This window comes from Passer domesticus, chromosome 3 (genome assembly GCF_036417665.1).
Source record: "Passer domesticus isolate bPasDom1 chromosome 3, bPasDom1.hap1, whole genome shotgun sequence".
In the NCBI taxonomy this organism is placed as follows: Eukaryota; Metazoa; Chordata; class Aves; order Passeriformes; family Passeridae; genus Passer; species Passer domesticus.
The window spans coordinates 69,390,044-69,416,243 of record NC_087476.1 but is presented as its reverse complement, the minus strand read 5'-3'; the positions used below and the strand labels follow the sequence as shown (position 1 = coordinate 69,416,243).

Below are 26,200 nucleotides of genomic sequence, written 5' to 3'. Positions count from 1 at the left end.
CACCAGCCTCTCTTCTATGATTGTGATGTGGATGCCTGAAAAGTGCATTCTTAAGAGTTTTTAAAATGCTGCAAAATTTCATAATGAAATAAATATAAAATATTTACAGGCACAAACCTGTAACTAGTTGAAAGCAGTTGACACAATTTGCCAGCAGTATGAATAAACTGTAAGACTACACCCCCTATTGAATTCCCAGTCCTCTCATGCCTGCATTTTAGTTCTTCTAGGCATTTATACACTCTTTCATCAACAGAGATTCTCTAAAGTGATGCAAAAGGTTATATTCAGTTCACTCTAGTGTGTTTGATTTCACTGTCATGAAGACTTTGGGCTTTTTTTAAGTAGTGAAGTCCAAAATCTTTGGTAAATATGTAGAATAAAGTTGTTGGTTTAATATCTTTAATAGGGTATTCTGACATTTGGAGTGTGCTTAGAATTGATCTCAAAGCACTCAGTGCTTTCTTTTGCCTCCAGATAAGATTTTGATCCTGGAAGAAAAATGTTAAGATCATAATTTGACTTATACAGAACAGATAATTTGTATTTGGATAACAAAAAAAAATATCACCCTCTAAGTTGTGGGTCTACAAAATTATTAAAAATAAATAGTAATTCCTAAGCTCAGAGGAAGTTCTGAAAATATGAAACAAGCAGTGCAACTTAGTAATCCAAAACAGGGCAAGAATCCAGCTGCAGCAAAACAGCACAAGTGGTAACTTCACAGAGGAGAGTGCCAAGACCTGTACTCTGAAACCAGATTAATCTGCTTTCCCCTTCAGACTTCTGCATGGAGTTGTGAATGCTTCACTTGGATATATTTCTCTGAAACGCAACTGTTCTATAGTAACATGAATAATTCTACAGTTCTTGTTTAAATAAGGATTACTTATGTGAAAAACCCATTAGGAACTGCATCCTCAGAAATAAAGGCAGATAATAAGGAAGAGCTGTATTTTTGTAATTAATATTGTGGAGATATTTAAAACACAACTCCAAAAGCTAAAAGTGGGCTAAAGACCTGTGTTTGATCTCACACACGTGTAAAGTGAGTGTGTTATTTGAATGCATGGGTGTGCAAGTAGAGTAACAAGCTGGTGAACAGATCCTTGGCCCTGGAAAAATAATCAAAATATGAGGATGGCTTTGTTTACTTCCAACACTGCCTGGTTTTAAAAGGTCTTTTTGTGAGAATTTATTTCTGTGTGTGGGAGGAGCTGGGGAAACAGTGGTTTGAAAACACATTCAAATATACTTGGAATAAATACCAGAACTCAATCTGACTTAGAGTTTTTAAATTTCTTTTGCTAAGGATATTAATTCTGATTTAATCTTGTTGCCATTAGGAAGATGCTAGCTTCACTAAACCACCACATATAACCCCCTTCAGAAACCAGGATTCTCACCATGATGTGTGAGTGACTCCATGTCTGCACCTGATGTTTAAATAGGGCTAATTCCCAACAGTGCTAAGGTCAAGTTTCTCACACACAGGAATGATGCCACCTTTGTGTTCTTCCCCATTTTACTCACTGCTCTGCAACTCTAAGCTGCTCCTGGTATTAAAGGGAACATATTAAATGGAACAGTATTTTGACAGGCTAATTCAGCAAAATTAGAATAATGTTCTGTAAGACAAAAAAAACCCCAAAACAAACAAACAAAAAATCCCCCAAAAAACAACAACAACAACAAAAAACCAAAACAAAACAAAATAACCCCAAACAAACAAACAAAAAAAACCCCAAACCCCACTGTTATAAATGAGAAGCTTGACTAGGCCAATACTCAAGCAGCAATCAATTTATTAATTAATATGGTAAAGTATGAGCAATACAGCACTGGGTACAGTGGGGGAAATTTTCCCTCCAACTGCACGCTGATAGTTGGGGCTTACAGTTATTTATAGGGGTTCTCATAAGCTTTCTCAGCAGTTTCTATTCCCAATTTTTACGTCACAATTCTATACACTATTGTGATTTAGTTTTTCTCAGGATGTATCTCAGAAAGGAGTATCCCCAGATGGGGGGGTCCAGCTTCCGAAAGAAGAAAGAAGTCTCCCAGCTGGTGAGGTCCAGATTCCAGATGCGGGTTCAGCTTTTATTGCGAGGACTATAAATCTCATACCAGTGATGTCCAGCTTCCCTTGGTCGAAATTATCAATCCTGGAGTTGATGTTCATCTTCCCTTCTCAAGCTGCTTTTCCATATTTTGTTAAGGCGTCAAGTTAAGCATGTTTCCTTTTCATATATTCTAAAGCTATAGTTTCAAAGATCCTTACTACAAGCAATATTCTAAAATTATACTTCAAAAGGTTATTATTGCTATAAAGAGCTAAAAAACTCTTTTTAGCTAGAAGCAGAAAGTTCCTGTCAAACAGCAACATCCTTAAAGCTTTAATTGGAATGCTCCTAAATCAACTTAAGACTTAGAGAGGTTAATTGCAAACAAAGGATAGGTTCAAAGGCCTTCTTCCATGCTTTACTTCCTCAGTTATTTATTAGAATTGTCTTTATAACTGTCCCATAGTCAGTTTCCACACATATCACAATCACAGATACACAGGTTGCCTGTATGTACCTGACACAAAACACAGCTTTGTATTTCACACCACCAAAAAAAAACCAAAAAAAAAACCCAACAAAGAAACCACACTTCAAGCTTAAGGGTATGTTCACTGCAAATCCTTGAATGTTCCATCCAAACACACCATGTGTTAGAGCCTCCCAAAGAAACAGCTCAAAAATCATGGTAATGGCAGGTGTGTGTCAGCCTTGGGATAGGGACACACACCAGGGCTCCCAGCACTGCACAATACTGTCAGCATTGAAAATAAACCAAGAAAAGGGACCTGAGATTCTCTAACACTGCAAAACACATTAAGGCTGAAGTTTTGTGTTGTTACGTCTTTGTTGGATGAGTGCTGCCTTTACCACTCATCCACTCATTCCTCTTCCCTTCACCCTCTGAAATGTATCTTGCTTCAGTTGTGCTCCTTTGGTTGTTTGCACAACTCCAGTTTCTCAAGCAGACTGAACACAGGCTGAGGCTGGAGGGTTATTGCCCTCTCTTCCTGCTGCTGCTCCTACATCAGCCCTAGAGATCATTCCACTGCAGATGAATTGGATCAGAGATCTGTTACCACTGATAACTGGCTTTTACAGAAGAACTGTGTTCAAGGGCTAGCACCCACACAAGGAAAAGGATGGAAACAGGAGGATGGCACAGGGTGGAATTTGGGACTAACCTTTCACAGCATCACACAGTCAAACTGGCTTAATTTGATTGCGAAACTACAAAGGAACTGGGATATGTGAAATGATCCTTTTCAAAAACACCTTCAAATCTGCAGCTTTTTTTTTTTTTCTTTCCCACTGACCTACTTTGCAGCAGTTACACAAACAACTGCATCAGCACATGCAAGGACGTGCTGAGTTGTGGTACAAAGATCTGTCACCAAAAAGCAACTGTGTAGACAGTGAGCTTTGTAACCTGCATTGCTGCCAGAGGAAATTTTCACAGTTATGTGACATGACAAAAAGGTTGGAAGCTGTCAAAAAGTCAAGCAAGGAAATACACCCCCTAAAATCTCATAATGAGCAGCTCTCAAAGCATTGCCCATCTCTGTAATATATGCAAATTGTGTTTATTAGGGATCAAACTAGGCACTCATTAGAAATACCTAATTTCTGCTTCTGTTTAGTGTATTCCACTTCTGTTGTTAGGTTTTTTAAGAGTATGGGTTTCCCGACAATCACATCTTACACTGGAATTTTGGGACACATTTTTGCACTAGGAGCTCAGGCTGACCACTGCAGTGGTTTGCTGACAGGTAAGGTCTGCTCTCCAACATTTCCTGTCATTCAGAACTGGAGCATGGCCTCTTACAACTGAAGTTGGTCTATTACCTAGTTGATTTGTGGGCTGCCAGCATTTATTCTGAAAATGGATGAGATATATATGTTATCTAAACATAAAATATATATATATATTTAAATATATATACTTGATTTACTATTGACCAAAGTGACAGTCATTATTATGAAAGTTCCTACATCCCACTGGACTCAAAGGAGTTTGTAATCACTGTTCCTGTGCCTCAAAAGAAAATTCAAGAGTGAATATTTAGTTTCCATTTTACAGGCTTCCTTCTTTTCACATTTTCACCACTGAACCTGTTTAGATGACAAAGCTCCCGATGCTTGTTATTGGCACTTGAATTACTAACATGAAATGAGAGAATCAGTTATTCCTTTGAGCTACTCCATCTCTTGGCAGCACGTTCTACACACAGCGTGGTGATTGCAGCGTTCTTCTGTGGATATTTCTTTCTTTTAGAAGGCGAGTCCTCACATAAGCAGTTGAAAGGATGCACCACTGGAAGTGAAACTCTTGTGTCAAAATATGTCACATTTTTTTCATCTGTTAAGCAAACTGTGACTTATGTTTGATTCCTTTAGTCTAATCTTGCTTCCAGGTTTACATGACAGCAACGTGCATCCATACATCACTGGCACGTCCAACTTCCAGCTTCCCTAAGGCATATTTACTTGCCTCCTCATTTGTCTCTAATTGCAGCACATTTGTCACTTGATTTTATAAGAATCATCCCCCTACACCACATCCGCGGCCCGCGATGAGAGACAATTCAATTTTATTGAACTCCGCCTGGCTCCAAAATCATCCCTCCCCCCGGGGCATTTAACGTTAGGTGAGTTAGTTCGAAGGTCTGGGTCTGTTTGTGCGTCTGTGTGTCCGTCTGTCTGTGACGGACAGACGGCTGCCGCTCCCCTCACGCCGGCGCGCGCTCGGGGCGGAGCTCGCGCGTCACGGGCAGCGCGCGGGCCCGGGGCGGCGGGCGGTGACGTCTCGGCAGCGATGGCTCCCGCGGGGCCGACGGGTAACGGCCGCGAGCGCCGGGGGGCGCGGGGGGACCGGGGCGGGGGCGGCGGGCGGCTGTGAGGGGCGGCGGCCGCGCCCTCCCCTCACATTCCCTGGAGGTGCCCGCGGCTTGCTGCAGGCGGGGGTGGCACTTACGCACCTCGTGTAACTTTTTTGCAGAAGCGGCGTTGTGGCGTATGGGGAGTGAGTGAGTGAGTGAGTGAGTGAGTGAGTGAGTGAGTGAGTGAGTGAGTGAGTGAGTGAGTGAGTGAGTGAGTGAGTGAGTAAAGTGAGTGAAGTGAGTGAGTGCACTTTTTTGGTGCCGGCCCCTTGGAGCAGCCGCATGCTGCCAGGGAGGGGCTGGCAAGGACCTCCAGGGTACCCGCACCGACCCGTCCGGCGGCACAGTTCTGCCGGGAGAGTGGCGCGGTGGGAGGGGCTGGGTGTGCTGCAGATGCTCGGGACTCTGAGTCAAAAGCGCCGTTTCACGGGTTAAACAGAAGTGGTTGGATGGGGAGGATAAGTAAAATTACAGCTGCTACTTGGCGCTGGTTTTTCTAAAATCAACTGGTCTGTCAGTGGCGGCTTCCAGTGGTCCTGCGGCCAGCAGAGATCACAAGCACTTCCACTTTTAATACTTGTGAGAAACAGCTGCTCACTTTGAAAATTTAAAAAGGTTTATTAAACCTTTACAAAAGTACAACAAAATGACTATATAAGGAAAAATTCGCAGCGCTGGGAAAGGTCTCGCGGATACCACGTGGCCAATTCATCATCTCAGTGTTTAATACCCCTGGGGCTTGCATCAGCCAGCCCTGGCCCCTCCCAAAGTCTGTCCCTCAGCTCTTCTTTGCCATTTACCGGTGGAGACTGCCTTTTTGTAACTTGGTTGGGGATCAGGTGTTGCCATGCCGCACCCCCTAAACAACAAGCTTGTCCATTCCCAAGTGTCCCATGGATGTGCACGCCTTCTCTCTACCTGTCCTGAACCACCCAGGCTGTCTGATGGTAACAATACGGTGGGAAAAGGGAATTATGGGGAGAACAGAGGACATCTAAACTACAATAACATAACTATACATCACTAAAGCTTTTCTTAATATTCACACACTAGTTATCCCTTAATTGCGAGAGGCAGTAATCTCACTATCCATCTATAATAGTACTTGTCAGGGAGTGCCTGGTGCTGAGCCTGTGCTTCAGCTCGGGCTTGCATCCCTCGGCATGTGAAAACAGGCCTGCAGTCCTGCTCGGCACCGACTCCAGAGCCAGCTTCTGAGGCCTGAGGTTTCTCCAGGTTCCTCTGGTAAAGAGGATGTTGAAGTGACCTGCCCTGCCCTGCCCTTTCTTCCGTGCCACTTGGGGTCAAGCTGTGGGCTAGCGACTGCCCTGCTGCAGGTCCGAATGGGTTTGGCCGAAATGGAAAGTGTGAAGGTGTTGTGGCAGCAGCTTGAGAAGCAGTGGCAGTGGGAGAGTTCTGCATAGACAGAAGCACAAATTGTGTGACCGGGGTATTTGTGGAGCCCCAAGGAGCAGGCACGAGGCAGTAGGTGGTGGTGTGTCCCTCTGGCAGTGAAGCAAAGGATCTGGGTTCAGGAGTGGGTTATGGAGAAGCTGAGTGCAATGTTTCTCACTCACCTTTGACGGGCAGGGTGTCCCACAAAGTGAGGCCATGTAGGGCTGTTTCCTGGTGTGTCCTGCCTATAAAGAATGTCTTTTGTGTACAGTTTAACATCAGAAGATGAACAGTTGTGGTTCTAACACGGAGCTTTCTAAAACCTGGGATTTGCATGTTTAGCTAGAGACAGTGGGCACAGCTAATGGGACACTGCTATTCCGAAATTTCAGTGACTTTTGTAGTGGTTGTTTGCCTCTCAAGCTAACTTTGTAAATGCATTGGGTACGTAAGTATCTTGTCTGTCTGTTGTGTAAGAACTGAATGGTTCATAAGACAGCTGCCAACATGGAAATATTAGCAAGGTGCACATAAGTGCACAAGGTGAAGTGGTAAGATCCAATTCTTCCCTCTTTGGATAGGCTGGGTGAAAAATAACATACCAATGGTGCTGCTGCCCACTGTTGCAGAGGACCTGTGTAACATCTGTTGCTACAGTTCATGGAGCTCTTATTGTTGCCAGTTGAAGACAATTTAATTGATTGAGTATCAAATAATGCTAGGTTATCACGAGCTGTCTGTGGCAGGCTGATGGCAAGAGCATCCTTTCTAGGTATTAATACTGTAAATTCTGCATGCTGCACAGTAATTTTTTGAATGATGGGGAGACGTGTGCTTGGAGCTGTTGCAGGGAATGCTGATTTGTTGAATTAAGATGGGCAAATATGGAGAGGCCCTGTTTCCAGTGAAGAGAGGAGCTGGTCAGGCTAGGAAACAGCGGGTCCTGTAAGTGCTTCTCTCTCTGTGTAGTTTCTCTGCTCATGTTCTGGCACATTAATGTGATCAAAACACTTTAATACTGTCACAGTTGGCTTGCTCCTTTAGAAAAGCTTTGGAAACAACTTGTAATCTTTTATTCCCTTCCAAGTACTTCTTTACCAGACTATTTTATACTAAAAATAAATTTGTAATGGAAGTGCATCAATAATAAAAAACAATACCTTTTGAGAATCATTGCAGGCATCACAAAAGTTTGGTTTAGACCAAATTGCAATCTTTGAAGTCCTGTTTCTTGTGGAAAACACACATCCCTTCAATTCTGCACGTGTGGTCCATATGTGATTGCATTGGGATAAGGAGATGAAGGAACATCATCTTGCCTTATTCCCTGACTGTTTAGTTGCTGACATTGCAAAAATGAAAGGTTATAGTTTGGGGAAGTTTATAATTGTTAGTGAATAACTGTAGGGGTGAACAGCTACTCTACAAGGAGTAGAAGTTCTTGTAACTCAGATAATTTCTCTGTAACAGACAAATAATTCCCTTGTTCATATTATTTCAAGACAGAGTGTTTATCTTGGGGAAGTGAGGTTGCATTCTATGTCCCATTGACTTTTAGGCCAGTGCTGTAATTGTTGTTCATTTGGTTTGGTCTTCTAAACTAGTTCCAGCCCTACAGCACTCTGTGGTAATGGGCTCTTATGTTTTAAGTTTCAGTAGAGTGTAAAATCAAGGTAATTGGTCCTGGATCCTGTTACCACTGCTGGTTTCCTTCTATTTCTGTTATGGCTACAGAAGCATAGCCTGGACACTTCTGAATGGAAAAGGATATCCATTTCCCAAAGCTCACCAGTAACCTTTATTAAACAAAATTTTCATCAGCTCCTGGGTGAGCAGTGGTGAGAGCAGGGTATGAAAGCAAAGACAACAAAAAAGAAAAGGCTGACCTGATTTTTCCCTGCTTAGGAATTTGTCCAAACATTTTTTTCTTTTATTCTGTAATATTCTGTCACACCCAGTTTGTGCTGGAGAGGGGAATTGCTTGAGCTGAATTCTGAATTAAGATTATGGTACTTGTTAGTAGAACTGACTCCCGGCTTCCTCCCTACTTTTGTTCCAAGGAAAGAGTTCAGCACTTCCTAGCATGGCTTTTTGAATCAATCTTCTTTGATTTCTGGAGTGTTTTGGACCTGTCTTCAGACTTTGTTTTCAACTTGAAGTTGAACCATCAATGTGCCAAGGCACGACTTCAAGTAGTGCATGCTCCTACTGGAAGAAGAGTCAGTTGTTATCCATAGCCAGGACAGGTAAATTGGTTTTGGTGGGCTTGGAGCTGTTGGATCCCTCTGTAAAGCACTGATGGCCACCCTCATGATTCCCACCCTATTTCCTGCAGCTTTTTGAGATGCTGCTGAAGAAGCACAGATTTTTGAAAACTTCAGAGTAAGGCTCTTGCATTGAAGAGGCAGGATCTGTGCTTCTATGAGCAGAAAACCATAGACTGTTCATTGCTTCTGTTCGGTGAGGCAAGCAGTAGAGAAAGCAAGATGGACCAGGTGAGGTGCAGGATTACAACCAAAGGGTGAATCTTTGTTTCCCAGTGTGGATGAGGAGATAGTTGGGAAGCACGTAGGTTAAAGCCTATGGAAAGCAGGCCTGGTTCTGGGAGGATTCCAATAGCCTGTCTCAGCTGTCTGGGATGCAGCTCTCAGGGCCAAGGATTTGGCTTAGGAGGCTCATTAAAGCACCAGTGAGCTTCAGTGCCTGTGTGTCTCACTGGGCTGTGGCTCTTGGAAGCACATGAGTTACACTCCATTAGGAGTCTGCACTGCAGACCTACTTTCAGATACAGTTTTTCATGTCTTGCTTCTAAAAGCCTTTAGCTCCAGGATTGATTTTATTTTCATGAATAATTTGATGGTTTAACGTGAGTAGATTTAAGCTCTTATGTAAGAACCTGCTGAGCCTGCCTGTGTGGTGTTAAAACTTTCAACTTGAAGCAAGGGTAGCTTACTTTTTGGTGTTTTAATCTGCCTTCAAATGCTTCATACTTGTTAGAGAGTACATTTTCTTTGACTTATCTTCATGCTGAGCCTACTTCTGATTTAGAGCTGTTTTTCCAGAGTGTTAGTATAAATGTAACCTTGCAATGCTTTCCTCATGGCCTCAGCTTCCCTCCAGCACTTTGCTTTTTTAACAGTACTGATGTCAAAACAAAAGATACATTGCACAAATGGAGAAGGAAAAAACTCAAATCACTTAGCAGTTGCCAGTGATTTTTAAGTACCATTGTGTGTAGTAGTAAGTTAAGTTGTAATGAGACATGAGGATGTTTTTGTGCCTTGGAAATCATTCATTTTTTTACAAGGGCTTTTTATGGTAGTTCATAACCTAGATGCAAAACAAGTTTTTAAGAGTAAGATGAAGCTGAATGAACAAAACAGATGAGGAATAGCACATCATTCACATGTTTGTGAAACATCCGTGGGGTACTACTCCTGTGGTTTGGATTCATGGTAAAGAGGTTGGTTGATTATTTTGCTATATGTACAATCTTATCAATGCCTGTAAGTATCCAAAAGGGGGATGCCAGAAGGATGGATCCAAGCACTTCTCAAAGGTACTTGCTAACAGGAGAAAAGGCAACAGGCAGAAACTGATGCACAGGAAGTTCTACCTGAATATGAGGAAGAACTTCTTCATTGTTAGGGTGAACAAGCACTGGAACAGGTTGTCCAGAGAGGTGGTGGAGTCTCCCTCACTGGAGATATTTAAGAACTGCCTGGTCTTAATCCTGTGCCATGTGCTCCAGGATGACCCTGCCTGATCAGGGAGGTTGGGACGGATGACTGGATGACCCCTTGTGGTCCCTTCCAAGCTGACCCACTCTGTGATGCTGTATGTGTGTTTGTGTTCTGCCGAGTTGCTGTCCGAGGTTTTTTCTCTACTCCCCCGGGCGGGGGAGGAGGCTGCACCGGCCGAGCTGTGGCACAGCAACTGACAGCCGGGGGGCACTGCCCAGATGCGCCGGGGGCGTCCGGGCAGCGCCTCAGCAGGAGGCAGCAGTGATCAGCAAGAAGGCGAAGTAAGAAAAGAGGGACCCGAATCAGGGCAAAGTCCAGAGTGCTTTAATGTCTCCAGGGAACGCCAGCCGAGTCGGGACCACGAGGCAGGGGTACAGCCGATTATAAAGGGACGGAACATAGAACATTTCAACCAATGAGAGAGAACTTGGGACGGAACAAACTCGTGACAAACATGCCGGCTCGCCAATAGGGAATGTGACAGGGAGGGACCCTTGTTCCTGATCCAGTCACCCACCGAGGAGGGGAGAACTTTCTGGAAATAGGGAAGGGGACAGTGGCTGATGGACAGGAACTCAGGGAGGGATTGACAGAGGGTAACCAGGGGAACAGGGGTGGAGACAAAAAACTGATACTCTCAAAAGGAGGGGTTGCCAGGGGAGGTGGGGGGGGGAACCCTAGGACCGAACCATTATAACTTTAGGGGGAAACGGGAGAAACCAAATGAACCCTGCACCACAACATCTCCCTCTTCTTTGTTTAAAATAAAAATAAAACTGAAATTGTCCTTAAACTGGTGTAGTAACTGAAAACCATAGGGAGGATTGAGGGGCTTGCTCCCAATGCGTCTTTTCACAGGAAGGTTCTTCAGGGATGGGAGCAGGGTCAGCAGGAGCCTCAACATGGTTGATTTGGGGGGTTGAGGCAAACAAAATTCTGGTCAGTAACTTATAGATTATGCAGAAACCAAAAATTAAACAGAGCAAAACGAAGATAATAACTAAAATGGTACGAATGATGGAGCCCACCCAGCCTGTCACCCCCATTTTGGATAGCCAGTCCCCCAACCAGTCCGAGGTCTGTTGTCGGATGTTGTTGACGTCCTCGGACATCTGGCGGATGGTGTGTCTGGCGTCCTCGGCTCGTGACGACAGGTTCATGCAGCAGAGCCCCTCGAACTCCTCACAGTGATGGTTGTGGAGTAACAAAAGGAAATCGATTGCCGCCCTATTTTGGAGGGTCGCTTTCCTCGTTGTTTCCTCGTCAGCTAGGAGGTCTGCTAGGGCAGTTGAGGTCAAATTCGCTTGCTTCGCCACCCAGCACTCGAGGTTGCCCAATTCCCCTAGTGCTTTAGCTGCGGCCACCCACGGCAAAAATACCGAAACCGCAATATTTCTGGGTCTAGACCAATGAACAATTTCGGTGTCACATTCTGGGTCAATTTTGTGGGTGTCTCTCTTAACTCTGGCCAAATCCTGTGTGACATTTTTCCTTTTCCAATTGAGAATTTCAGTATAGTTGGGGGTAAGCAGCGTCAACCGCCCAAAAGTGCAGGGCCCTCCGGACAGGCGAGGGGGAATTCCAGCCCACGCTCGGTTACCACAAATTAGGAACGCGCCTTTAGGGAGGAGTGCGGGTTTCAAATAAAAGGTATTGGGAACATAAACGGTGGTGGTGAAATTGCACCAGTTCTTTGTTTGATACCTCTCATTCTTAAAGTGTACCACCCGGTCTGGGATCGCACCTTGGTGAGGGAGGAAATGGAGGCAGAGGGAGGCGCGTGCGGAGCCGAGCAGCTCGAATTCCGTGGGCTCATCAGTGGTATAATTAAGAAGTTTCATGATTTTTTCCCACCAGTAACTGGGATTGATGGAACCAACAGGGTCAAACTCCGGAAACAGGTGCTTTAGGTGGGGGAGTAAGGGAGGGGGAAAATCATCCAACCCAAATGGAATTCCCACAAGACAAGTCGAGAGGGGGTCTGCTGCAGAAGCTGTTGATAGGCAAAGGTGGTCTTGCCCCATCGCTTGAGCCAAGGTTCGCCAGACATTCGCCTTTGGTTGGGGAACAATCCAGGGGTCGGCTGGGTGGATCATCAACAGGAGCGAAATCATGATGAAGAAGGGTCCAACTGAAACAAACGAAGGAAATAGGTTAATACAGAGGGTTCAGCTGGTGGCGGTTCAGCCTGGGGGGTACCGGACCTACAGACTTCTTTTCTTCGTCGTCTCCAAGCTGCCTCCTCCACCTGTGCTGCAGAGCCGATGTTACGGGCTCTTCCTGGAAGGTAGGGCTTCACCCACTTGGAAGGGACCCACCTCAACCCTGTGGGGGTGGACACGCAGGCGTATCCACGACCCCACGTAACCAGGTCAAAGGGGCCCTCCACCTTCCAGGTTTCAGGGTCTTTCACCAGCACAGGGGGTTTCGCCCTCAGGTGCATGTCCTGATAGGTATTAAAGTGTCTTGCGATGGGCGGGTTCAGGCAGTCAAAACTACAGTTAAGGAAGTTAATGGTGAATAAGGCCCTGGCCAGCCGGATCTGAGGGGACTCCACCTTCATAGCACCTTTTTGATGTTCTAATGTACGCTTGATGCTCTGGTGGGCCCGCTCAACCACCGCCTGTCCTGTGGGAGAGTAAGGGATGCCGGTTTTGTGGCTTACCCCCCACTCCTGCAGGAAGCTCTGGAATTCCCTGGATTTATATCCTGGCCCGTTATCAGTTTTTATCTCCTTGGGGATGCCCAGCACAGAGAAGGCATGTAACAGATGCTTTTTAACATCTGCTGTCTTCTCCCCTGTGTGGGCAGAGGCATAGACGGCCCCAGAAAAGGTGTCCACAGAGACGTGTACGCACTGGAACTTGCCGAATTCTGGGATGTGTGTGACATCCGTCTGCCAGATCTCGCAACTTTTGAGTCCCCGCGGGTTGGCGCCGGTAGCCACTACGGGCAGTTGGAACGCCTGGCACTGTGGGCATGTGGCCACAATTGCTCTCGCCTGGTCCCTCGTCAGGTGGAATTGACGGACCAGGCCAGGAGCATTTTGATGGAATCGTTGGTGGCTGAGTTTCGCCTGTTGAAAGGCGTCTGGGAGTGGGGCCATCTCAACTGGGGCGGCTAGGGCATCGGCACGCCGGTTGCCCTCCGCGATGAACCCCGGTAGGTCGGTGTGTGACCTCACATGCATAACATAGAAGGGTTGCTCTCGGTGGGAGACCAGATCTATTAGTCTCGAGAGCAAACTGAACAGGTCCATGTTGGAAACCTCCTGAAGAATTGCACTCTCTGCTCTGGAAACGACACCGGCGACATATGCAGAGTCGGTTACTAGATTAAAAGGCTGAGAGAACCTTTCAAAGACTCTGACCACTGCGGCCAACTCGGCAATTTGAGGTGAACCCTCAACCTTTTCAATGTCTGTCTTCCACCGCTGAGTTTGAGGATCCCGCCAAGTCACTACAGACTTGTGGGATGCTCCGGACGCGTCTGTGAAAATTGTCAGAGCTTTCAAAGGCTTCCGACTCTGAACTGTCTTTAACGACAGTTTGAAATTCATCCCTGAATTAAACAACTTGTGGGCCGGTTTGTGAATCGAAATTTGCCCAGTGAACGAGTCCAGAGCAAATTGGAGAGCTTCGTTTTCCAGGAGTAGATGTTCCAGCATGGCCTTGGTTAATTGGCCCGAGTTCAAATTAATTGGAACATGAATGCATGAAAAGTCAACACCGGCCAACTCCCGGATCCGGAGGCGAGCCTTCCGGATCAACTCAGCTACCAACTCTTGTGGCCTCGTCATCCTCTTGGACCTATGATGGCTGAGGAAAACCCACTCTATAATCAAGAGAGGGTCCCTCGAACCCTCGTCCTTAGATGTTTTGGTGGATGACTCCCACTGAAAAATCAACCCATGCGGGTGTGGCAGCTTTCCCAGTATGATAAAATTGAACGGCAAGTCTGGGTTGTACCGATGTGCCTGTCTCTGCGATAAGATGTTTTGGACCTTTTCCAAGGCTGTGGCGGCCTCCTGGGTAAGGGTCCTGGGAGAACTAAGCTCCTCTCCCCCTTTCAAAAGATTGAAAAGGGGGGCTAGGTCTTCCGTAGGAATACCCAGCCAAGGTCTTACCCAATTCAAAGACCCACACAGCTGGTGAACATCAGCCAAGGTTTCAATTTTGGTGTTAAAGGCCAATTTCTGCGGAACAATGGTCCGCTTGGTGATCTCCAGGCCAAGATACTTCCAGGGTGGCATCCTTTGAATTTTTTCTTCCTGGAGCTCGAACCCTGCAGAAGTCAATGCATTGATTGTCAGGAAAAGCGAGTAGGTAAGTGTGCTGTCATCAGGTGCACACACCAGGATGTCATCCATGTAATGTAGAATGATGGCATCTTTTGCTGCCTCTCGAACAGGGGACAGCAAGGAAGAGACGTACCACTGGCAGATCACAGGACTCGCCTTCATTCCTTGTGGTAGGACTTTCCAATGATACCTCTTCCTTGGGGCTTCTCGGTTGATGGTGGGAACCGAGAAGGCAAAGCGTGGGGCATCGTCAGGGTGTAGAGGAATTTGAAAGAAACAGTCCTTTATATCCAATACAGCCAACTTCCAATTTTGAGGGAGCATGGTTGGGGACGGCATCCCTGGTTGGAGAGCGCCCATATCTTCAATAACATTATTAATTTGGTGAAGGTCATGCAGGAGCCGCCATTTGTCCTTGTTTGGTTTTTTAATAACAAAGACAGGGGAGTTCCATGGTGAATTGGACTCCACGATGTTGCCTTTGTCTAGCTGCTCCTGTACGAGCTCCGTGAGCGCCTTTAACCTTTGTTTGTTGAGCGGCCACTGCTCTACCCATATCGGAGAATTTGATTTCCAGGTTAATTTTTGGGTAGGGCGCTCTTCAGTGGCCGCTACTGAAAAACCTGAGGAGCCGTTGGCAGGTCAATTGTGGCTCCCCATTGGGCTAAAACATCTCTCCCCCACAGGGGTTCCGTATAGTCCATTACAAATGGGCGAATAGAAGCCAATTGCCCATTTGGCCCCGTAATTTGTACCACGCTCTTAGACTGCTTAGCCAATTGTATGCCCCCTACACCTTGAACGCGTTCAGCCGCGCGTTGCAACTCCCAATGTGGCGGCCATTCCTCACTAGGAATGATCGTCACATCCGCCCCTGTGTCGAGCATGCCACTGATTCTGGTCAATTGACCATCCCTGCTCACACTACACGTTAGTCGGGGTTTCCCCTTTCCAATTGCATGAGTCCAGTTTACGCGCAATGTTGGTGTTGTAGCATGTGTTGAAGGTGGTATTGTGTTTTCTACTGATTCAAATAACTCTACAGGGATGGCCTGGGCTATAATTTGACCTTTTTGCAATGTAACCGGTGGGCGTATGCAAAAAAATCCCACTGCAAATGAATCAATGGCATGTGGTAATAAACCCGGAATGATGGTGATTTCCGGTGGTGTGCACTTAGTGTCGCCAATGACAACGCACTCACTCTTGATCCGGTTCCAGGTACCTGGTGCCTGAGGTGCGACCATCGCAAGATGGCACTGGGAGTCCATGATCTTAACTGACTCGACTAACTGCAACCTGTAGGGCGAAACCAAAGAGGAGGTGGTTAGAGACGTAAGAATCGGTGTTTTGCAAGAAGTCAAGTCTGGTAAATTGTGTTGAAGAGTTGGGTGGGTAAATTGGGATCCCCTCCCCAAATCCCCTTTCTTAGATGTTGAGTCACCCGCCCCATTTTTGTCATCGCGCAGGGAGGGGCTGCGCTTCTGCCTTAGTTTTTTTGATCTTTCTTAAAACCCTCCTGGGATGCCGTCTGCTTCCTCCTGAACTCATAAAACTCAGTTCGGAGTGGGCAGTCCGGCATCCAGTGTTCGGTGTTGCCACAGAGGTGACACTGTCCACGCGGCGGCGGCCTTGGCAGGGTAGGAGTCCGTTGTGGCTGTGCGGGCATTGCTTCAAAGAAGTTCCTTGGTTCGGCGAAGGACACCCGGCGGGTCGATGGCTTGGTGTCAGTGTCCTGCCGAACGATGACCGGAACCTTCGTCTGGCAAACCTCTATCATTGCCTGGATGGTGGGAGGCGGGTCCAAGGGCAGGCTGAGGATGGCTGCCTTGCAGGCGGTGTTTGCATTGGCGGCAGCCATCTCGAGCAGGACGCTCGGTCGAGCGCTCTCGCTGTGGACTTGCTGTTCTATAGCCCTGCGGAGACGCTCGACAAAGATTATAAAAGGCTCCTCACTGCCCTGGATTATTTTAGAAAATGTAAGAGATGGTACTGCAGTCTTCAATGATAGGAAAGCCCGCTCCGCTACCTTGGCGCTTTCCCGGAGCACAGCACGGGGGATATCCCTTGCTTGGATCACCCCGTCGGCCCAGTTTCCGGTACCGATAAGGTGCTCGGTACACACCGCTTCACCACCACGGATTGTGCTTGTTTGGGTATCTGCCCATAAGTCTGGGAGAATGTCCCTTATTCCCTTTTTCCATGCCTCTTCCCATACCCCGAATTCAGTGGGGTTGAGAAGACATGAAAAAAGTGTCCGCAAATCAGCAGGAACAACATTAGTTTCTAATAAAGAGGCTCGAAGGAGTCCCCGGAAATATTCACTCTCCCGGGAGAACTCCTTTTGAGCCTTGCACAGCTCCTTGATGGTGGAGTGGGGGAATGGGGTCCACTGCGCTTTGACCGGTCCCTGTCCCTCCTGCTGGTATGTGACAGGGGCTGCAGTGATCGCTGGTGCAAGCCCTGTGTTCCGGTTCTCCAACCCTGCCCCCACCCCGGGAACCGGGTTGTGGGAACCAGGAGGTGGGGCGTGGGAACCAGAACAGGGGAGGGAGGGGCATTGCGTGGGAACCTGGGTGGGGCTGGGAGCCTGGGCGGAGTCGAGAGCTGGGACATGCTCCGCCTGTGGGTGGTAACTTGGGGGCGGGGCTAGGGGAGGGGGAGGAGGAAAGGGCGTGGAAGAGGGTGGAGGAACAAAGGGTGGAGCGAAACAGGGGTGGGCAGGGTTTTGTAGGGGAGGGGAGGGGACAACAGGCTTGGAGGGAAAAAGAAAAGGATTGTGGGAAGAAGACAGGGTTTTGGAGGGAAAAGCCATGTGGCCACCTCCATCTTGAGCTCCATGGGAGCCATTTTGAGACAGAGTCTGAGAGTAGTCACCCTCTGGAACTAAGAACTCAGCTTTGGGCTTGACAACCGGGGACTTCGGGGTGGGGGAAACAGGGTTCGGGGAAGAATCCCCCGAAGTCTGGCCAGGACTTCGGAGGTGGGGGGTTGGAGGACCCTGAGGAAAACCCGGGGGATGGCAAGAACCCGGCACTGTGCCTGTGTGAGCTGTTTCCCTCAGGATTCCCTTATTCTGAGGTACAGAGGAGGTGGAACAAGGATCTAGGACTTGGGGACAGGGTGAACATGAACCAGGGGATAGTTGTTTCCTCAGTTTCCCTTGTTCTTTTAAAGCTGTAATAATTTGGAAGCTCCAATAAACTAATTTTTTACTCTTTGATTCCCCCTCAGAATCCAATTGAGATAATTTTGTTCCAACTGAATTCCAAAAATCTATCCTATGAACCATTTCAGGGGTAATCTGAGGAAACTGAGTAAACAACCACATTATCAACTGCTTTAATTCCCTCTTAATTAACTTAATATTTCTCCCAGCAAGGATAGTTATAACTTGGAGATAAACTCTTTTCTGCTGTGTCGACAGTTTAGCACCCATGCCGACACAGAAAACCCACCCTTGGAGTAAAAATAAATATAACAAGAACAGAAAAAAACCCTCAGCCACCAGCCCTAACCCCACCGGGTCTGGGACGAAACCACTGACCCGACCAGACGAAACCGGGGGGGGTTAAGCGAGGGGGACCACCCGAAGATGGGGAGCTGGGGGTACTCACCCTCTGACCAGCGCCGACTGGGATAAAACTCCAAGGGAAGGGACTTCGCCGGGGACCGACTCCGGGGTGCAGAAGCTGTCGATCCCGTCCCGGTCCGGAGCCACGCCTCTACAACGAGGTCTGCTCACAGACAGGGTAGTCTTGACGTCCACGGAGCAACCGATGAACCATGCAGGAAGGGCAAAACCTGCCTGCTGGCCACTAACCTCCTGCCGCGGGGTCCGGGGCTGTCCAGTGCCCCCACGGTGGAGCGCCAAAACTGCCGAGTTGCTGTCCGAGGTTTTTTCTCTACTCCCCCGGGCGGGGGAGGAGGCTGCACCGGCCGAGCTGTGGCACAGCAACTGACAGCCGGGGGGCACTGCCCAGATGCGCCGGGGGCGTCCGGGCAGCGCCTCAGCAGGAGGCAGCAGTGATCAGCAAGAAGGCGAAGTAAGAAAAGAGGGACCCGAATCAGGGCAAAGTCCAGAGTGCTTTAATGTCTCCAGGGAACGCCAGCCGAGTCGGGACCACGAGGCAGGGGTACAGCCGATTATAAAGGGACGGAACATAGAACATTTCAACCAATGAGAGAGAACTTGGGACGGAACAAACTCGTGACAAACATGCCGGCTCGCCAATAGGGAATGTGACAGGGAGGGACCCTTGTTCCTGATCCAGTCACCCACCGAGGAGGGGAGAACTTTCTGGAAATAGGGAAGGGGACAGTGGCTGATGGACAGGAACTCAGGGAGGGATTGACAGAGGGTAACCAGGGGAACAGGGGTGGAGACAAAAAACTGATACTCTCAAAAGGAGGGGTTGCCAGGGGAGGTGGGGGGGGGAACCCTAGGACCGAACCATTATAACTTTAGGGGGAAACGGGAGAAACCAAATGAACCCTGCACCACAACAGTGTTCTGAAATGATTCTGTGTATGTTCTAAAGGGGAAAAGTGGAATTACTTTTGCTGTGGTCTTGGAGGTTTTATGTGGTTTTTTTTTTTTTTTTGTTTTTTGTTTTTTTTGTTTCCCCTCCCCCCCGTTTTTTGGGGGGTTTTTTTGTTTGTTTTTTGTTTGTTTTCTTAATGTCTCAGATTAAGCTTTTTATTAATGTTTGGGATGGGCTGTGTTTGGGATCTTCAAGCAGTACTGCATCTTCATTTTTAATGATAGTGCTGAAATGTCTACAGTATTTTGTTTCAGTCATAGTTAGATCTACCCTGCTCAATATCTTATAATCAGCCATGTGATTTGCCTGATCTGTTTTCCTCTGGCATCACTGTGGAGGAAAAGAGTATCTTGTTACTTTTGTACGAAAGAAAGTAAAGCCTGATATTATCTGTTGGCATATCTTGGTGTTTGTCAAGTTGTCATTTACTACTGTAATCCTAAGGGAAATTAGGACTCAGTTGAAAAATTATTTTTGTTTGCTCAGTTTATTTCTCTTTATTATTAAGATAGAGGCAATTAGAGTAGATGTGGGTATTTGCTTCTTGGTTTTTTTCATGAAGTGCTTTGTGCTTGTGTACCACTTATATTGTGGTGTCTGGTACCAAGAGGCAGCTCTGCATTGCTGTTCAGACATTGCTGGGGTAGAAATTGTCACACTTTTCAGTTTTGGAAACTAGTTTATGTAAAGATTTTCATGTTTGCCTTTGTGAACTTGTGTTAATTTTTTCTGTGGTTGACTGTGTGGGTGACTGTCCTTAGGTAAAGCACCGATTGATCCTAATTGTATTCAGGTAGATGCAGCTGTTACCTTACATCAGGTGATTGGAACTGCAGGTGAAGTAAACCAGTTACTGTCTGATTTTGGTAGAGGATTAGTTACTTTATTCTTGAATGGGAAGAGCTCAGGTTGTCCATGTGTATAGATAGGGAATTTCAGAACGACTTAAATATTGGGTTTATCTTTTTCCAGCAGATCCCCAGACGAGAGTGGAAGATGAAATTGAATCTATCCTGCAGGAGCGGATAATGGTTTTGGATGGGGGCATGGGGACCATGATCCAGCAACATGCGCTGACAGAAGAGGATTTCCGAGGGCATGAATTTAAAGATCATTCCAGGCCTTTGAAAGGCAATAATGACCTTCTGAGTATAACTCAGCCTGATATAATCTGTGACATACACAAGGTAGGTGGTTCTGGTTTCTGTCTCTTGACAAGAGAAAGAGGGAGAACTTGGCCTCTGCATTCCCCTTTTCCATACCACAGGCTCCTGGCTCTCCACTGTCTTTTGGGGATAGGGAAGAGAGAGCTATGTAGCCATGTGAAAAAGAATGAGCAGATTTGACTGTTCTGGTTGTGTGAGCACAGCATTTTTATCTTGGTTTCTGATGTCACCCAGAAAGTGCTATTTTTAAATCCCTTTTTGACTTACGTCCCTGATGTATTTCTATTAATTGTAGATTCTGTTTTATTTCATTTTTATTTTCTCTTTTTGTTCTCAGCTAGCACTTGAAATACATCTAAGTAGGACATATCTGAATTCTAGATGTGTTTCTATAATTGTGTATTAAAGGGCTGTTAAATGTGGCAGCCTGAAGCAGGCCTGTGTAGTTAATGAGTATGTGAGCTTCCTAATGAGTGTATGTGCTTCCACAGTCTTGTTTTTCCCTAGAATATTAACATGTGGCCCAGAGAATAAAACAGTCTAATCTGTTCATGATTAGGAATTTGCAAACAGACTTCATTGTTTTCCTGTCTTCAATTAGACTTTAAAAAATAACTTCCTAAGTCTATTTATTGAGCTGCAGGTATTCATAGGTCTTGTAATAATTGGAATGCTTGAATGGTGTTACAGCTATTTGTTACTCAGTTGAAGCCTCACATATTCTGGGCTTTTCCAATTATTTATTGACAAAATCTGTATTTCATTGATGAGAATCATACTTGGCTTATGTTGGTTAAACTTGGAAGGTAGTCTGTATTTTTTAATTATGTTTTAACTGCCATTCTTTGGATTTTTAGAGTGATGAGCTGGAAGGAATCAGTCTTTGACCTATAAAAATTTAAGAAGGAAGTATTTGTAGATTAAGTTCAACTAAGCAATAGTGCTCATGAATCTTGGAATTTATAATAGTTTGTGGTTTTAATAAGGTAAGCTGTTTTAACAGTTGAATTTGGAAGTTTAGCAGAGCAATAGTGATGTGATTTGAGAATATATGTACTGATTCAAACCAAATAACCTGCTGTTATCTCTGTAATGGCCAGTAACAGCTGCTTTAGGAGGAGTGTAAAAAAACCCTGTCTTTTGTTGTCTCCATCCCTGCAGCAGCTATTCGGTCAGAGGCTTTCTGAGCAATGGGTGGTGACTTCATATTTTAAAGCTACCAGAGGTTATTTCTTCTGAGAACTGGACAGAAGGAACTTTGCAATAATAGATGAAAATATTTCTCCAAAGAAATATTTGTTTAGTTTGTTTTTGTGGGTGTTGGTTTTTTTTGGTGTTTTTGTTTTTTTTTTTTTTTTTTTTTTTTTTTTTTGGTTAGTGACCTAGTAAGTTAGATATCAGTAGCTTAAAAAGTAAATGTTAACTGTGCCTTGGCTGGCAAAGTCAGATTCAAAGGTTAGAGATGTGATGTATTTTCAAAGGCAAAAAATTAACTTCCTGCTTTGAGTATGTTATTGCCTTCTGTAGTTGTAGACAGGAAAGTTGTAGGGCTTTTATACATTTAATATGTTTGGACAATTGTCAGAAAATTAATATGTTGTTGATTGCCATGTAAGAGCTTGTACATTTTCATATTTCTATTTGTAGATATTTTTATTTGTTTTCAAGAGGAGTTCAGGGAAAGCATATTTGTTTGCAGCAACACATGTTTTAAAACAAATTTATTTTCAGCTGTCATTTGGATCAAGACTTTTATTTGCACTGTTGAACTCAATCGGTTCACCTGCTTCTTGTAGGAAAATCTGAGAGGTTTATGTTTAATGGTGGCATCAGTATTTTTGATTTACTAGCACTTCAAGTGCTTTAATTTCCTTGAATATGATCATGCCAGGGTTCAAAGGGTTCAAAAAGATGAGTTAGGGAGAGGGGCAACTGATGGAGGTTATATAAATACAGGCTAGAATCCGCAAAAATGTTGAAGTTTGTATTGATTTCAGTTTACTTTGGTGGGAATTAGACAGCCAAAATGCAGCAGAAGTCTTAAATGTTTTGCAAATCTCCCTCATTAGTTAAACTTTAAATGAGATCTGCACAAAACATAATTCTCCTAAGCTTTTGCTCTTGTGCTGTACAAATCTCTTCAAAACATTTTAATTTTCTAATCTTCTCTGTTGTTGTTTAATTTGGGCCTTTTCTGCGACTGCCCACAGCAGCCCTTGCTTGCTGAAGGTGATTGGACTGTGTCTGACTGTATCCCTGTACAGAAGTCTAGAATGTGCTCCAGTGGCAGAGGTGACTCTATAAATGTTACTTGTTAATAGAAAGTGTGGCTGACACGGAAATTCTGAAAATTGCTTACATGGAACACTTCCACTCCTTTTGCCCTTTGCTTTTGAATGTAGCCTTTAGAGTTTGATCAGCTTTGAATTGGGAAATGATTTGTGACTTTTTGTCAACTGGATGAGTCAAAGTAGTTGGGTTACTTGCATTCCACACCTCAGGCTTTGTTTCTTTTATGTCTTGCAGGAATACTTGCTGTCAGGTGCTGACATCATTGAAACCAACACTTTCAGCAGCACCCGGGTTGCACAGGCTGACTATGGCCTTGAGCATTTGGTAAGAATGCTAAACTATGTACACATTAAATACTAATTATGTGCTTACAGCCAAGATTAGCTTAGTCCCAGGATTCATTGGTGTTGTGCTTCTTGGCTGCATGCTGCTTCTTGAGCCATGTGATGGGATTGTAGCTCCTTTCTGCTGCTGTGGACAATTGGCACTTGCTGTGTCACAAACCTAGTGTGCTTCTTGTTGGCAGAGATGCAGGCAATAGTAATTAGTCCTAGATTTTGTTTGAGCATTCACAGGATCTCTCAGTTCTGTGAACAGGGATGTTTTGCTTCAGTCCTTCCAACTTACCAATGCCACAATGGAACTGCTTTTTTCCTGGATATTTCTTATGTGTTGTTTGTGCTGGTGTATGTAGAAGTCCTTTCTGGTTTGCATTTATTGTGCCTGTTCTTTGTTATATATTGTTTTGAGAATTTGGGGAAATATGTGAAGGTAAATACTTGGAAATATGCTACTTGAATAAAAAGTGGACATCAGAGTAGGCTAATTTTGTCATCAAAGTCCTGTCCTTCAGCTTCTGTTGATCTCAGCAGGATTTATTTACTACCTTAAAGAATGAAATTTTATGATTAGCAGCTGTAGGCTGGGGCACGTGCGGGATGAGCCTGCCATGTACCTCTGTTGCTGAGATGTATTCAGCTGTTCCTTTTGAAGCCTCTTGGTAGTGCTGATACGTACTTGTGTGACTTGGAACCTTTGGAGTGTACTTCAAGCTGCTCAATGAACATATTGTGTTTCTTTGAGGATGAGTTACCCTGGACTGAACTAAAGCTTGCTCTGTAATTTTCTGTAATTGTTTCAGGCATATCGATTAAACAGAGTCTCTGCACAGGTGGCCAGAAAAGCAGCAGACATTGTAACTGCTCAGACAGGTTAGTATTAATTTAAATTCTTACTTGTTTGTAGTTTTTACAATGCGGAAATCTTTGAAATGTTGCTAACTAGAGGATAACTTGATGGTTTACATTATGGGGACATAAAATGATGCTTTGGGTGTTTGCAAGTTACGCACAGTAACAGCAATTTCATATCTCTATTTATATCACACTAATTTCATTATGTTTGAAGGATCTGATCCTTAAGGTGTTCAGCACACCTGTCCTGTGCCTGCCTGGTGTAGACTGCAGGTGATACACATTTTCAGATGTGTTTTAGAGAAAATAAATTCAGCAGGGACTGTTAGAAGTTCCTTAGGTTTGTACAGCACAAGTCTTTGTACTCCAGAACTAGGATTGCTGATTGTAGATAAATGTGGATTATCAGTTAATCCTAGTGTTTGACTAGTGGTTTAACTTTATACAGCAACTAATGGAATCATCTTAGTATTTTCATTTAATTTCTACAGACGCCTTCCAGGCATTATGTGAGAATGGTTAGAGCTCCTTTACAGTGCTGTAGACAATGCTGTCTTTCAAGACTCATTTCTGCTTGTATTCTACAATCAAACTGTATTTCAGGCTAACAGTGTTGCTGCTGTTCAGATAGCACCTTACTGATGTGATTCATAGTATGCAATAAAAAAGTAAGATTTGGAATGTGCTTTTAAAAAGTGAGGCTTTTATGACTCATGCCAGAATATTTAAATAAGCTTATGTAGTGAAAAAGCCAGGACAGTTCTATGCTGTGCATTTAGAGTAATTAAATGAAGTTTCTTGTGTTAGAGACAAATGATTCTTAGAAGAAAAATTAATTGAGATATCTAACCTTTTCAGAAATGTTCATTCATTCATTTTCAGAAATGTTATTCTGTCCTGTGAGTATACATTGAGCATCCTGTTGGATTGAAATAAAAAAAGTCAGCTGTGCTGGATGATCCTGTGCTGACTAAACTCTAGATTTGAGACAAGAGTTTCCTGTTTTATAGTTCTTCATCATTGAATGATATGCATGTCTTGGTGTCCTCAGAGGTATTTTGCATTGACTGTCATTGTAAAGCCAGAGTAAACAGTTTAGGATCTTTTTCCCCTCCTGTGTCTTGGTCTAGGAATTAAGAGATATGTTGCTGGAGCCATGGGTCCAACAAACAGGACACTCTCTGTGTCACCATCTGTGGAGAGACCAGATTACAGGAACATAAGTAAGTATTTATAAACATCAAGTTATTTGTCTTAGGCAGTAGTTTTGAAAGATTTTTCTCCAGATGAAGTTAACATCATTCCTGTTTTACAGCTTTTGATGAACTAGTTGAAGCCTATACAGAACAAGCCAAAGGACTTTTGGATGGAGGAGTTGACATCTTACTGGTGGAAACCATATTTGACACCGCCAATGCTAAGGTGAGATTTCTGGGAAAAACCCCCTCACACTAATGTAAGTATTTGGTGTACTACCCCAGGAAATTCAAGATCCATTCTTTGAGCTACCAGCTACTTTTTACTAAATACATGAAAAGACTCTTCAGTTGATAGCAAGTGGGTAGAATGTGAGGAGATGGTGTTTAATCAGCCTTTTCCAGAAAGTTACTCTTAATATGTGCCATTTGTATTTTTGTGGCTGCCTGTGCCAGCTGTCCTCTTATTCCCAGAAGCTCTACTGTATTGCTCAACATTTCCAAATACTTGTAATTGTGTTTTTACCTCTAAGCATGTCTGTCCAAGGGATGCTTGTGATGCCCACTAGAGAGGGAATGTCCAGAGAATCTGGTTTCAGGTGTGGGAAGGCTTGTAAGGCAGTTCTGTTAAAAGGTGTCTTTTGGGGGGGAACTCTGCCATCAGTTTTAAGAAAGAACAATTTGGAATAGATTGGAAGGGTAAACTAAAAGGAATAAAGTGTTGAAATATGCCACAATTCATGGGATTTTAGCACCTCTTTCTGTATCTAATAACTGCTCAGTGCAGGGGGTGGAGTTAGGGTGCTTAAAACTGTCTTGTGATTTTATGTGGAAAAGTCTGGCTGGATGTGTACACAGTGTTTCTTTAGATTTTTGCCTCAGGCTGAATAACGTGTGCAGTGACATCACTTGGCTTTTGCAGATCTGACCAGTCATCATGGAGGTTTGGCTAGGAGCCTATAGGCTTCACCAAATGCTAAGGGCATGTTCACGGGTGACTTTCTTACCTGAGGAGGGAGGACATTTTCAGGACCTTCAAAGGAGTCACTTGCAGTTCTTACTGTAAAAATTTGTGGTGGTTGGAACCCTTTGGAAACTACATGTCTTAAACAGACTCAAGGGCAGTGAATGTGTACTGGGAAGAGTTACATACAGCCATATTTGGGGTGGGGATTGTGCTGCAGATATGGGGGAGAGCCACGTGCTGATGTGATTGGGGTTTCAGAGTAGTCTTGGTCCTATTTTGTTGCGCTGTGATACTTCCTTTCTACTGGTTACCAAAACCTGTTTTGGAACATCTGGAAGATGCTGGGGGTAAGGGTAAGACTTTCTGAGTGTAGTAAGTTCTGGCAGGCAGTATGAGCTAGCAAGTTGCATAAACAGCCATAGAATAAATAAATAAATAAAAAGGGCATCAAACCCCTAGAAA

At 44.8% G+C, this 26,200-nt stretch overlaps 2 protein-coding genes across 16 annotated transcripts in view; one reads left to right on the top strand and one right to left on the bottom strand.

Annotated features, from left to right (window-relative positions):
* Nucleotides 1-4,800: 4,800 nt before the first annotated feature.
* The window catches only part of MTR (5-methyltetrahydrofolate-homocysteine methyltransferase), a 60,281-nt gene continuing 38,881 nt past the window's right edge, over nucleotides 4,801-26,200 (top strand). For 2 of the 14 annotated variants that reach the window (XR_010358890.1, XM_064413766.1), the window contains exons 1-6: nucleotides 6,275-8,583; nucleotides 19,897-20,111; nucleotides 22,617-22,706; nucleotides 23,524-23,593; nucleotides 24,706-24,798; nucleotides 24,891-24,997. Coding sequence is in view for 10 of the 14 variants with exons in the window: in XM_064413766.1 (XP_064269836.1) it covers nucleotides 8,508-8,583; nucleotides 19,897-20,111; nucleotides 22,617-22,706; nucleotides 23,524-23,593; nucleotides 24,706-24,798; nucleotides 24,891-24,997 (651 nt within the window). In the remaining 4 variants the exon portion in view is untranslated. Of the gene's footprint in view, nucleotides 4,901-5,063; nucleotides 5,086-6,266; nucleotides 8,584-8,672; nucleotides 8,833-9,184; nucleotides 9,204-19,896; nucleotides 20,112-22,616; nucleotides 22,707-23,523; nucleotides 23,594-24,705; nucleotides 24,799-24,890; nucleotides 24,998-26,200 lie in introns of those variants that run through there. The other 12 variants (XR_010358892.1, XR_010358891.1, XM_064413755.1 and 9 more) reach the window with 11 other exon arrangements.
* Nucleotides 10,383-18,840, bottom strand: LOC135296861 (endogenous retrovirus group K member 24 Gag polyprotein-like). Of its 2 annotated transcripts, none has more exons than XM_064413769.1 (2): nucleotides 15,585-18,840; nucleotides 10,383-12,211 (listed from the first exon to the last, which is right to left on the bottom strand). In XM_064413769.1, exon 1 carries the CDS (start codon nucleotides 17,817-17,819, stop codon nucleotides 15,870-15,872), a length of 1,950 nt encoding a protein of 649 aa, XP_064269839.1. In that variant the 5' UTR covers nucleotides 17,820-18,840; the 3' UTR covers nucleotides 10,383-12,211; nucleotides 15,585-15,869. The 2 variants fall into 2 exon arrangements, with proteins under 2 accessions (XP_064269839.1, XP_064269840.1); XM_064413770.1 differs by having other exon boundaries at nucleotides 15,606-18,840.

Coding starts and splice junctions, on each gene's coding strand:
- LOC135296861 (XM_064413769.1), bottom strand. CDS start 17,819: ATGGGTGCTAAACTGTCGACACAGCAGAAAAGAGTTTATCTCCAAGTT.